Raw genomic sequence first — 12321 nt, forward strand, 5'->3', positions numbered from 1 at the left:
TCAAAACTGCTAGTATAAAGTTTCTTATCAATCTTAATTGTGTTTTAATAATAAAAAAAAAGATAAGATATTCCTTTATTTGTCCCACAGTGGAGAGATTTTAAGAAAAGAATCTCAGGAACAAATTCTTTCAAGGTGTATCTCAGCTTCTCTGAGATATGCTGCACATGAGTTGTAATGCTCTGCGCAACTGTTTCAAACATGTCAAACCTTTGAGATTCAACCCAATCTTGTGTGCCAAAAAAAGAAATGGGCCTGCAGTCCATAGGAAGCCTATGGCATGTGTGCGTCCAATGAGGCTCCACAATAGCAGCTGATGGCAAAGGCGCTGCACAGCTGTGACGCTTACAGGGGGGTATGGTGCCTGATAGCCAGACAAGCTATCAGGAAAGCTCTCAATGTGAGTGACAGGCACTTCTTGTGACTCTGCAGCCCTATAAGGGCACATAAACTTTAGGGCTCTGGTGTCCCACTCACTACCCCCCTTCTGGGCCCTTCCTTAACACCCCCTCCCTCCCTCTTAGTGTAGTCAACGTATCTTCTGGAAGCTTCTGAATGGGAGCTTCGAGAAACCACCCCTTAAGTATAAAAAGACACCGGCATCTCACGGGGTCTGCATAGTCAAAAGATACTCAACTCACCAAGAGACTTAGTGCCCACAGGAGCAGCAGCGGAGTGCACACCAGGAGCTCTTCAACAAGAGAAGACAAGCTCAGTGATACGTTTGACGGCAATCAAGAAGTGACAGCAGAAAAAGAATATATTCAAGGTAAGGCTGGAAAACCTACATTTGAATACATCTGTTGTTACTTTGCAATTTTAAAATTAAAAGCATTTTGATGTTTAAAGGACAGAAGTGAAGAACAGTTGCTATGAATATGAGTAAAAGCATACTTAATCTACCAGTTATTTGTAATGTGGCAGAATAGCTTTTTTAACATTACTATCTAAGTGAGACTGGAACATGCAAGGAGCACATGGCAAGCAGGGTGACCCTGAGTATGAGAGCAATGGCGGTTGAGCAGGAAGACCAGTTGGCAAAAGAGTAGATACAGCAGTTTCACATGTTGGTGCTTAAAAGTATCACAAAACACTACAGTAGTAGGGGAAGTGTTTCAGTGCAATGGAATCACAATGTTTCTATGGCCAATTTCAATGTTTATGAATGTCCATACACAAGAAACTGAAATTTTTTTACTATAAGGCAGATTCTTTTTTTGTTCAACACTAAATCCAAATGAAACCACTTGTGAAAAAAACATAATAGATCATTACTGCTCTAAAGCTAAAAAAAACAAACAGATTTATTCTCTAACTGCTGTTCCTTGCTTCAACTTAAAGATGTTGAATGACACATGCTAAAGCTTTGGGGGGGTTGGGGAAAGCATCATAACTCCACCCATTTTCCCAAATGGCAAGTCTGTGATTGACAGGAGGAACATGTGTTCATCCACTATCAGCAATGGCTACCTCCCTCAGCCATGCGGCTGCCTTTAACAAGGGGGAGAAAGAGACTTCAAATGTAACAGCAGGAAATGATTTCCAAGATATGTAACATATACAGCAACATTTGGGTTAATTTATCATTCTTATTCATATATCTATTATCAAACTTAATATAATATGTGTTTCTTTTAGATGCCTGAGAATGCTGGACACGTTATGGAGGAGGAAATGGAGACCTTTGCCTTCCAGGCTGAGATTGCTCAGCTTATGTCCCTTATTATCAACACCTTCTACTCAAACAAAGAGATCTTCCTTAGAGAGCTCATCTCCAACTCCTCAGATGTAAGCAAAATCAGCAACAGATCTTCTTTTGTTTTTCAAATGTAAGCAGCCCTCACATGTATGCAAGCATCACTATTCTAACAAGCTTATCCCTTCCGGACAGGCCTTGGACAAAATCAGATATGAAAGCTTGACAGATCCCACCAAACTCGACTCCTGCAAGGAACTGAAGATTGAAATCACTCCCGACCTGCATGCTCGCACCCTAACCCTGGTTGACACAGGTATTGGCATGACCAAGGCTGACCTGATCAACAATCTGGGCACAATCGCCAAGTCTGGCACCAAGGCTTTCATGGAGGCTCTGCAGGCTGGAGCCGACATCTCCATGATCGGTCAGTTTGGTGTGGGTTTCTACTCTGCCTACCTGGTGGCTGAGAAGGTGACCGTCATCACCAAGCACAATGATGACGAGCAGTACGTGTGGGAGTCTGCAGCTGGAGGCTCATTCACTGTCAAACCTGACCCCGGTAACTCTCATTACTCTCATTGGTGAAATTCTCTATTCAATCATTTGCATGGTGAATATGATTTGGCTCATTAGCAGGCACTGCTCTCATCGCTGATTTTATTGCTACTTTTAGGAGAGTCTATTGGCAGAGGAACAAAAGTGATCCTTCACCTCAAAGAAGACCAGACAGAGTACTGTGAGGAGAAGCGCATCAAGGAAGTTGTGAAGAAGCACTCACAGTTCATTGGCTACCCTATTACACTTTATGTAAGTTGCATTAGTAATAACAATTTGAAAACCTGTATTAAAATAATTCTGTGTAATAAGAAAATAACCAATGATATTGGCATGCTTAAACTAGAACATTTCTAAACCACCACGCTTATCACTTACCTTTAAGGTGGAGAAGACGAGGGAGAAGGAGGTGGACCTCGACGACGGAGAGAAGGAAGAAGAAGTTGAGAAAGATGCTGCAGAGAACAAGGATAAACCAAAGATTGAGGACGTGGGCTCTGACGAGGACGAGGACACAAAGGACGGCAAGAACAAGAGGAAGAAGAAGGTGAAGGAAAAGTACATTGATGCTCAGGAGCTGAACAAGACCAAGCCAATCTGGACCCGTAACCCAGACGACATCACCAACGAAGAGTATGGAGAGTTCTACAAGAGCCTCACCAACGACTGGGAAGACCACCTCGCTGTCAAGGTAAGTCCACTGCTGCCGCTTTGCTAATTATATCGTTACTCAATGTAATGCATTTTAAGCCAAATAAATGTCTCATTATCTCTGCAGCATTTCTCGGTGGAGGGTCAGCTGGAATTCCGCGCTTTGCTCTTTGTTCCCAGAAGGGCTGCATTTGATCTCTTTGAAAACAAGAAAAAGAGAAACAACATCAAGCTGTACGTGCGCAGGGTCTTCATCATGGACAACTGTGAGGAGCTGATTCCAGAGTACCTCAGTAAGTAACATCAGTAACACGTTGTGTATTACTAACCATTCACATACCAGTTCTTAGTTCAATCCTTGTGTTTTTAACTTTAAAAAGTCAGTTTAGTCTGGCTTTGGAAGGCTGAGCGGTCTTTATTGTCTCTATTTAGATTTCATCAAGGGTGTGGTGGACTCTGAGGATCTGCCCCTTAACATCTCCAGAGAGATGCTGCAGCAGAGCAAGATCCTGAAGGTCATCCGGAAGAACTTGGTCAAGAAGTGCCTGGAACTCTTTGCTGAGCTCGCAGAGGACAAGGACAACTACAAAAAGTGTTACGAGCAGTTCTCCAAGAATATCAAGGTAAGCTGATCCTCCTGAATTTATTTCTTCAACTGTAACCCCTCATATAGGACACTTAAATTTCACGTTTAACTGTTCAATATTAGTAACACATCATTTTATGCTTTAGCTTGGCATCCATGAAGACTCTCAGAACAGGAAGAAGCTGTCTGAGCTGCTGCGCTACTACACCTCAGCCTCTGGAGATGAGGTGGTGTCCCTGAAAGACTATGTGTCACGCATGAAGGACAGCCAGAAACACATCTACTACATCACAGGTTAGCTATTCAACTTGACATCCATTCTCTTATTTTTACAATTTTGCTTAAAGGTGTACTCAAAAGTGATCGAGTTATAAGCATATTGATTCAATGACCTCACATTAATTTTCGCAGGTGAGACCAAAGACCAGGTGGCTAACTCCGCCTTTGTGGAGCGCCTTCGCAAGGCCGGTCTTGAGGTCATTTACATGATTGAGCCCATCGACGAGTACTGCGTCCAGCAGCTGAAGGAGTTTGATGGCAAGAACCTGGTTTCAGTGACCAAGGAAGGCCTGGAGCTGCCTGAGGATGAGGAGGAGACGAAGAAGCAAGAGGAGCTCAAAACTAAATTTGAAAACCTGTGCAAGATCATGAAGGACATCCTTGACAAGAAGATTGAAAAGGTAACGGCAGGAGAATGATCTCATCTACTTTAATGTTCCAGTACTATTATGCAAATATTATATTCAATTTTGTTTTGATCATAACAATAACAGAACATTTTATTACTGACAGGCCACCATTGGCAGAAAATAGTATTAACTCTTGTTGACCCCCACAGGTCACCGTCTCCAACCGCCTGGTCTCCTCCCCCTGCTGCATCGTCACCAGCACCTACGGCTGGACAGCTAACATGGAGAGGATCATGAAGTCTCAGGCCCTGAGAGACAACTCCACCATGGGCTACATGACAGCTAAGAAGCACCTTGAGATCAACCCTGTGCATCCAATCGTTGAGACCTTGAGGGAGAAGGCAGAGGCAGACAAGAACGATAAGGCTGTGAAGGACCTGGTCATCCTCCTGTTTGAGACTGCCCTGCTGTCTTCAGGATTCACACTGGAGGACCCACAGACACATGCCAACCGCATCTACAGAATGATCAAGCTGGGTCTTGGTATGCTTTTCTCCCTGACATTACAGACATTACAGGAATTAGTCTACTTATTATACATAAGTGCCTTTGGTTGCTGATGACTATGCTCTCATTCGCAGGTATCGATGATGATGATTCTGCAGTTGAGGACCTCATTCAGCCTGCTGATGAAGATATGCCAGTCTTGGAAGGCGATGATGACACATCAAGAATGGAGGAAGTCGACTAAAACACGCCATAGACGCTCTCCTGCTTTCTTAGTTTTTATTTTTATAAGTTACACAGTGTCTTCGAATAGACAGTTCATTCTAACACAACTCTCATGTCTTCAACAGCATTAACTATTCAGTACAAGTTAATTAAAGGGATTAATTTAGGCCACAATGTGGCTTAGTCTACATTGTATCAGCTGCTTATATACAACTACTGACAACCATTAAGAGTAATGTAGTCACAGGGAATTTGACTTGTGTCTCTTTTTGTAACTGTTACATTTTTTATGAAATGCATTGAAATTTGTAATAAAATTTATTTAGAAATAAGACCAGCAATCTTGCCTAATATTGAGTCCATTGCATTCTGATCTTTATCACATTGTTTGTCTCCTATAAACTGATTATCAGGGTTATTCTTGATATGGATCAAACACCTTTACTCGGTGTTCTGGAATTTTCAGTGAGCACGGCACGGCACGGCTCATTGTAGTACACATTCCTGCACGCCTCTCTAGCCCGGCTCGGCCTCCCCTCTCATTGTCCCGCCTCCTCCGACCGAGAATGGACAGGGAGGCGTGTGCCCACAATGATTGACGGCTCACTGGGGCCAATCAGCGGCCACCACCGAACTGTGGCGAGGAAGATTCCAGATGGTTCTGGAAGCTCAGGTCGGGATTCTCGAACGCTCGTAGAAGATACTTAAATGCAGTTCAGTCGCCCTGTAACCTCTGAATAAGTCACCAGTGCTGCTGCCGGCGACTCAGAAACGACCTCCACACGCCTCACACAGGAGTTTTCAGGACACTGAGGACCAAGGTAAATTAATGTTTATTTTTTATATAACGATAACGTCCCAACGGTGATGCTTACTGATAAAATATAATGTTGCACGCGTTGACATTCATGGTTAATGCTAGCAAATATTAGCTAAATTAAGTAATTTCCAGCTCAGCCGTTCTCCATCGAAGCTTGATATTCTATAACAAGACAGTAATTTAAAATATTCTGACACGCCTTCATGCAAATTCTGATGATTCAGGTGAAGCTACAGTGAAACCTAGTTAACGTACATCGTGTTATAATCAGATTAACGTTACACTGACACATTACCCACAGGCTTGCCAGTGTGTTTGGACACTTTTGCATGAAGGTTTGTAGCGGTGGTGACAAAGTGATTCCCCCTGGCGCATAGGTGTTGTTCACACATATCAAAACTTTTTCCAACATTATCTTGGCAACTATCCCGCCCACATTTTTACCTTTGCATCGCTCAAAGCTGCGAGACAGCAGCCACATGGACCGCACGGTGCATTCGTGGTGCACCTGGCAGGAATTATACTAAGCAGGGTGATAAGCAGGAACCTAAATCGGGTTTCTTAGATTGCCTGTCCATGCCATCCTCTGCCTTAACAGTGATTCAGTGCTAAATAAGTGAAGTGCAGGGGCATCATTCTCATAACCTCCTCAGATGGTTAAAAGGAGGAGCTTTCGACTTCTATAGAAACTACTAGAGGGTTCTGTTCGAGTCTTGGTACCTTCTAGAAACTTGCATTTCGCCTGGGAAACCGGCAGGTGGTGTCATTATTGCTGATGCTAATATCTAATTCCAACCACGTGCTGTTCACTGATCAACTACAATCCAATCATGCAGTAGGAGAGGAAAGAAGCACATGTAATTACACTGTCATGATTCATCTACTTTGTGAGTTGAAATACAGTAATGCATCATTGTTGCCCTTTCTGTTGTGGAATCTAATAAAATAAACTGAGACAATAAAGATTTTTTAATCTGCAGAGTACAAGTGTCTTTACACACTATCAAAATATACTTTGTATTTTGCAGGAAATAAAATGAATATTATGTAACCTTCCTAAAGGCAGAAGCAGACAAGATGAATTAAAGGCAGGTAGAGCAGTAAACAGAGCTGGACCGTCTGTCACACCAACTGCTTGCACAAGTGAAACATGCTCACATACGAGCTGTCATTACTGTTGCATACCTCACTGCTACTTCAGATAGCTGATGTTCAGTGTCAATCGATTGGTCAGTGTTTTGATAATGGCACCAATAGATGATGGATAATGTTAATGGATACACGTTGTGTAATAATAATAATAATAATAATAATAATAATAGACTTGTAATAATTAGTGAGATTGTGTTAGGTATTGATTAAACTTTTGGGTAGTTATTGAGACTTGTTGTTCTCGGTGGTGTTTATTTGGTTATATGTGTAATTTTAAATACTTGGATTATTACTCACTGTGGTGACCAGTGAATGTGACAGAGCCATAGTGTTCCTTTATAACAAAAAAATGGATGACCAAGTAAAATTATTGGGTCAGACTTTAATGATTCATAAGTGTTCAACATTATTCCTTTTGGGCAATATAGTTCTCAAATCTAATTCAAATTATGACGTAGGTGTTTTTCTGTTGTGCTATAGGGAGGCAAACAATGCAGACTCATGGGACATACAGTTTATTTTGAAAGAACATGTGTAGAACCATGATATATGCTCATCTTTCCCCTCTGCCTAGATGCCTGAACCGCATGACCAAACAATGGAGGAGGAGGCTGAGACCTTTGCATTCCAGGCTGAGATTGCTCAGCTGATGTCCCTGATCATCAACACTTTCTATTCCAACAAAGAGATCTTCCTTAGGGAGCTTATCTCCAACTCTTCAGATGTAAGTCTGTCATAGTATCAAACCAAAGCTGTTTCCTTAATCTCCTATTGTGTCAAAGATGCTGATTCAACTATTTTCAGGGAAGTAGTGCTATATTGTGTGGCTGTGAAAGATGATCAAGGAAGTAACAATTAAAAATACTGAGTAGTTTAAAAGACATCATCATTTAAACTTATGTTGAAATGTTCCATTAATTTTTTTCCCCTCCTCCAGGCCCTGGACAAAATCCGCTATGAGAGTCTCACTGACCCCAGCAAGCTGGACACTGGCAAGGACCTCAAAATCGAACTCATTCCCAACAAAGAGGAACGCACCCTAACCCTGATTGACACAGGTATTGGCATGACCAAGGCTGACCTGATTAACAATCTGGGCACAATCGCCAAGTCTGGCACCAAGGCTTTCATGGAGGCTCTGCAGGCTGGAGCCGACATCTCCATGATCGGTCAGTTTGGTGTGGGTTTCTACTCTGCCTACCTGGTGGCTGAGAAGGTGACCGTCATCACCAAGCACAATGATGACGAGCAGTATGCTTGGGAATCCTCTGCAGGAGGCTCATTCACAGTTAAAGTGGACAACTGTAAGTAGTTTGAAGGCAACTTTTTTGTCATTGTAAACAATTCAGTTTTATCAGTAAAGGGGTACCTAAAGGAGGTGCCAGGGTTATGTGTCATTTGCATTGACCCATCTTTTTCCCATGTAGCTGAGCCCATGGGCCGTGGCACCAAGGTGATCCTGCACTTGAAAGAAGACCAGATAGAATACATTGAGGAGCGAAGAGTCAAAGAGATTGTGAAAAAGCACTCACAGTTCATCGGCTATCCCATCACTCTCTTTGTAAGTTAACATTTACACTGTTAACATGCATTCATTTTAGTAGTCCAAAAAACATGACCAGTGACTGAGTTCTACTTTTATTCAGGTGGAGAAGGAGCGTGACAAGGAGGTGAGTGATGACGAGGCAGAGGAAGAGGAGAAGGAGAAAGACAAGGATGAAGACGAGGACAAGGACGAGGACAAGCCTGAGATCGAGGATGTGGGATCTGATGAGGAGCATGACCACGATCACGATCACGACAAGTCTTGTGACAAAAAGAAGAAGAAGAAGAAGATCAAGGAGAAGTACATTGACCAGGAGGAGTTGAACAAGACCAAACCCCTCTGGACCCGTAATCCAGATGACATCACTAATGAGGAGTATGGAGAGTTCTACAAGAGTCTTACCAACGACTGGGAAGACCACCTGGCTGTCAAGGTAGATCTTTCAATGATTTTATTTTGACTTGAAAATGCACACGTTGTCTATTTTGGGATGCAAATAACAATAGAAATTTAAAAACTGACCCTTTAACTAATCTAATCAATCCTTTTTCCCACAGCACTTTTCAGTAGAGGGGCAGCTGGAATTCCGCGCTCTGCTCTTTGTGCCTCGCCGTGCCCCCTTTGACCTCTTTGAGAACAAGAAGAAGAAGAACAACATTAAGTTGTATGTGCGCAGAGTCTTCATCATGGACAACTGTGATGAGCTCATCCCTGAGTACCTCAGTAAGTATCCACCTAAATGTGTAATTGCTTTAACTTTTTGTCCATAAATCCAGTAATCATATATCATCTTAGATACATCTTAGAAATTTGAATACATTGCTGACCAGGTTGTCTTTATCCATCCTCTCAGATTTCATCAAGGGTGTGGTGGACTCTGAGGATCTGCCCCTTAACATCTCCAGAGAGATGCTGCAGCAGAGCAAGATCCTGAAGGTCATCCGGAAGAACTTGGTCAAGAAGTGCCTGGAACTCTTCACTGAGCTCGCCGAGGACAAGGACAACTACAAAAAGTGTTACGAGCAGTTCTCCAAGAATATCAAGGTCAATGTCCTCACCTTGCACTGTGCAGGCTGCAAGTTTTCCTAATCTTGTCACATTCAAGTACACGTTTTGGTGGCCAACTTGCGTTTAACCCTTGTGCTTTGGTTTTATAGTATGTTAATGTCAAATCAAGCCAAATATATAATCAGAATTTTAGCAGGATTGAGCTGAACCACGGCAACTTTAGTCAGTAATTACAATTTGTTCCTTTGACCTTTTGCACAGTAGCCATCTGTCTGATCCTTGGGCCATATTGTCCCAATGTAAAGCAGCTTTGAGTCTTGTTTGAAACTCCTTACTGTTGCCTTCTGTTTAAATGTAAAAAAGACAGTAGGGTTGCCAATGGTAACACCCCATATAACAGTATCACTTGCATGCAGAAAATATTCTGTTTTTTGTCATTATCTTGAAGAAAGACTATTCCTACTAATCTAAAATAAAATTCAGAATATTGTCATTTTTTGGAATGACAATGTAATACTAGTGTGCATGTTAACATTGTCAGTGTTGCATTATAAACTGGTATGTCAACTGAATTAATGCAACTAGCATTGAACTGCACTTTAATGACAATTGTATTTGTGTTTCAGCTCGGGATCCACGAGGATTCTCAAAACAGGAAGAAGCTGTCCGAGCTGCTGCGATACTACACCTCAGCTTCTGGAGATGAGATGGTTTCCCTGAAGGACTATGTTACACGTATGAAAGACAACCAGAAACACATCTACTACATCACTGGTGAGAATTCTCTTCATCTGTAAACCGTTAATGTAAAGCACAAAGCATTTTAATAAGGTGAACAGAGTCAATGTGTGACAACATTGTCGTGTATCTATTTCAGGTGAGACCAAAGACCAGGTGGCTAACTCTGCCTTCGTGGAGCGCCTTCGCAAGGCCGGCCTTGAGGTCATTTACATGATCGAGCCCATCGACGAGTACTGCGTCCAGCAGCTGAAGGAGTTTGAGGGCAAGAACCTGGTTTCAGTGACCAAGGAAGGCCTGGAGGTTCCCGAGGATGAGGAGGAGAAGAAGAAGCAGGAGGAGAAGAAAGCTCAGTTTGAAAACCTGTGCAAGATCATGAAGGACATCCTGGAGAAGAAGGTGGAGAAGGTGAGCTGATTAAATATATTAATCGCATAAAACAACCCATGAGGTGTTTAAGTGGATGCTGTGTATAATTAACTATTGTGCAAACAAGGCAGAAAATAGCATTAACTCTTGTTGACCCCCACAGGTCACCGTCTCCAACCGCCTGGTCTCCTCCCCCTGCTGCATCGTCACCAGCACCTACGGCTGGACGGCCAACATGGAGAGGATCATGAAGGCCCAGGCTCTGAGGGACAACTCCACCATGGGCTACATGGCTGCTAAAAAGCACCTTGAGATCAATCCTGAGCACCCCATCGTTGAGACCCTCAGGCAAAAGGCAGAGGCAGACAAGAATGACAAGTCTGTGAAGGATCTGGTCATCCTCCTGTTCGAGACTGCCCTGCTGTCTTCAGGATTCACACTGGATGACCCCCAGACCCACTCCAATCGCATCTACAGAATGATCAAGCTGGGTCTTGGTGAGTATTTGCATTTTATTGACACAACATGAAGCTTAAATGACATTTTTAAATATGGTCTTTGTGGGTTTATGAGCTCTAAATCACTGCTGTGTCATTCTTTTACTGTACATGGCATCCACCAATAGAATAATTAAAAACACTGACTCTGGATTTGCTTCTTTCTTCTTTTAGGTATCGATGAAGACGATCTGGTATCAGATGATGCCCCCTCTGCTCCCACTGAGGACATGCCCCCTCTTGAAGGGGACGATGACGACACCTCCAGGATGGAGGAGGTGGACTAGACCTTTTTCTATTGCCTGCTGCTGTTCAGGGGTAGTGCTACACACCATTTAAAAGTTTAATGTTGTAAATGAGCCTGGAATGCCCCCCTTTTCAAACCGTTTTTTTTGACCAAGCTCACTTTATTCCCTTTACACTGACCATATGCAGTTCAGATTCATTCCCTCTAGAACAAATTTTTTTAAGTCGTCACTTTTTGTATTTTGAGTTTAATGTATTTGTTTTTGTATTTATTGACATTCCAATGTTCTTTGAGTGGTCTTACTTTAACTGTAAATATATCAAAATATATCAAAATTGATACTGTAATTTGAAACGGGTGGGACCCATAAATAAAGGTTTACCCTGTTAACAGGTCATGTTTTGTTCCTTCTTACTGATTCTCTGGCATTCACAAGAGATGAGTCACCTATCCATTGTTATAGTTGTTATTTGCCCAAGACAGTAGAAAATGTGAGTAAAATATTCCTTTCGAGTTAAAAATAAGTTACATCCTTGTGAAATTCGAGGGGTTAATTGCAGGTTACTTACTTCAAACTGCCACAGAGGCGGCAAAAAGACAACAGTTGATAAAGGTACAAACTTTAGAGTTAGTACTTCTTTTGTAGATACTCAGTTAAATCTTTCCAAGCACAGCGGAGTCGATAACACCGTGTGTATGAAACATAAGTATGTGATCATTACAGTTAACACACGTTACTAACTACAGAAATAAAGACCGCTGTCACAAAGTCATTTAAAGACTGAATTCATAACATACAGATACCAGGAGCCAAAAAAAACGCATAGACGGAAGAAATGAGAATAATATAAAATAATTGTTCTTATGCTGTCAAGTAAAATGAAAAGTTCAGGGACACTTGCCATAAAGCTTCTATGAGTTCCACCGGTAGCAAAATGAGACATTTACATTTTAATTGACTGGGGACCTCAGGGTTGACTCCACAATTGGCCAGCAGAGCAGAATAGCAAATGCATATTCATGGCCATGAAAGGTGCTGGATAAACTAACGTTACAATACTGATGCATTTTTTTCAGGCCACAGTGACATGA

The 12321-nt window shown here is 42.2% G+C and overlaps 2 protein-coding genes across 2 annotated transcripts; both read left to right on the plus strand.

Annotated features, from left to right (window-relative positions):
- The first annotated feature begins 638 nt into the window (after positions 1-638).
- On the plus strand, positions 639-5184 carry hsp90aa1.1 (heat shock protein 90, alpha (cytosolic), class A member 1, tandem duplicate 1). The gene is made up of 11 exons (XM_070848872.1): positions 639-769; positions 1639-1788; positions 1892-2258; positions 2373-2506; positions 2640-2945; positions 3033-3198; positions 3338-3528; positions 3638-3785; positions 3903-4171; positions 4330-4663; positions 4762-5184. The coding sequence occupies exons 2-11, from the start codon at positions 1639-1641 to the stop codon at positions 4869-4871; spliced, it is 2175 nt and encodes a 724-aa protein (XP_070704973.1). The 5' UTR covers positions 639-769; the 3' UTR covers positions 4872-5184.
- Positions 5185-5543: 359 nt separating this feature from the next.
- On the plus strand, positions 5544-11588 carry hsp90aa1.2 (heat shock protein 90, alpha (cytosolic), class A member 1, tandem duplicate 2). The gene is made up of 11 exons (XM_070848870.1): positions 5544-5673; positions 7399-7548; positions 7762-8128; positions 8252-8385; positions 8471-8803; positions 8928-9093; positions 9224-9414; positions 10005-10152; positions 10256-10524; positions 10649-10982; positions 11157-11588. The coding sequence occupies exons 2-11, from the start codon at positions 7399-7401 to the stop codon at positions 11267-11269; spliced, it is 2205 nt and encodes a 734-aa protein (XP_070704971.1). The 5' UTR covers positions 5544-5673; the 3' UTR covers positions 11270-11588.
- The last annotated feature ends 733 nt before the right edge of the window (positions 11589-12321 follow it).

The sequence above is a fragment of the Pempheris klunzingeri genome, chromosome 18 (assembly GCF_042242105.1).
Source record: "Pempheris klunzingeri isolate RE-2024b chromosome 18, fPemKlu1.hap1, whole genome shotgun sequence".
Classification (NCBI taxonomy): domain Eukaryota; kingdom Metazoa; phylum Chordata; class Actinopteri; order Acropomatiformes; family Pempheridae; genus Pempheris; species Pempheris klunzingeri.

Coding starts and splice junctions, on each gene's coding strand:
- hsp90aa1.2 (XM_070848870.1), top strand. CDS start 7,399: ATGCCTGAACCGCATGACCAAACAATGGAGGAGGAGGCTGAGACCTTT. Junction 7,549..7,761: donor TTATCTCCAACTCTTCAGAT/GTAAGTCTGTCA, acceptor CCCCTCCTCCAG/GCCCTGGACAAAATCCGCTA. Junction 10,525..10,648: donor TGGAGAAGAAGGTGGAGAAG/GTGAGCTGATTA, acceptor TGACCCCCACAG/GTCACCGTCTCCAACCGCCT.
- hsp90aa1.1 (XM_070848872.1), top strand. CDS start 1,639: ATGCCTGAGAATGCTGGACACGTTATGGAGGAGGAAATGGAGACCTTT. Junction 1,789..1,891: donor TCATCTCCAACTCCTCAGAT/GTAAGCAAAATC, acceptor CCTTCCGGACAG/GCCTTGGACAAAATCAGATA. Junction 2,507..2,639: donor GCTACCCTATTACACTTTAT/GTAAGTTGCATT, acceptor CTTACCTTTAAG/GTGGAGAAGACGAGGGAGAA.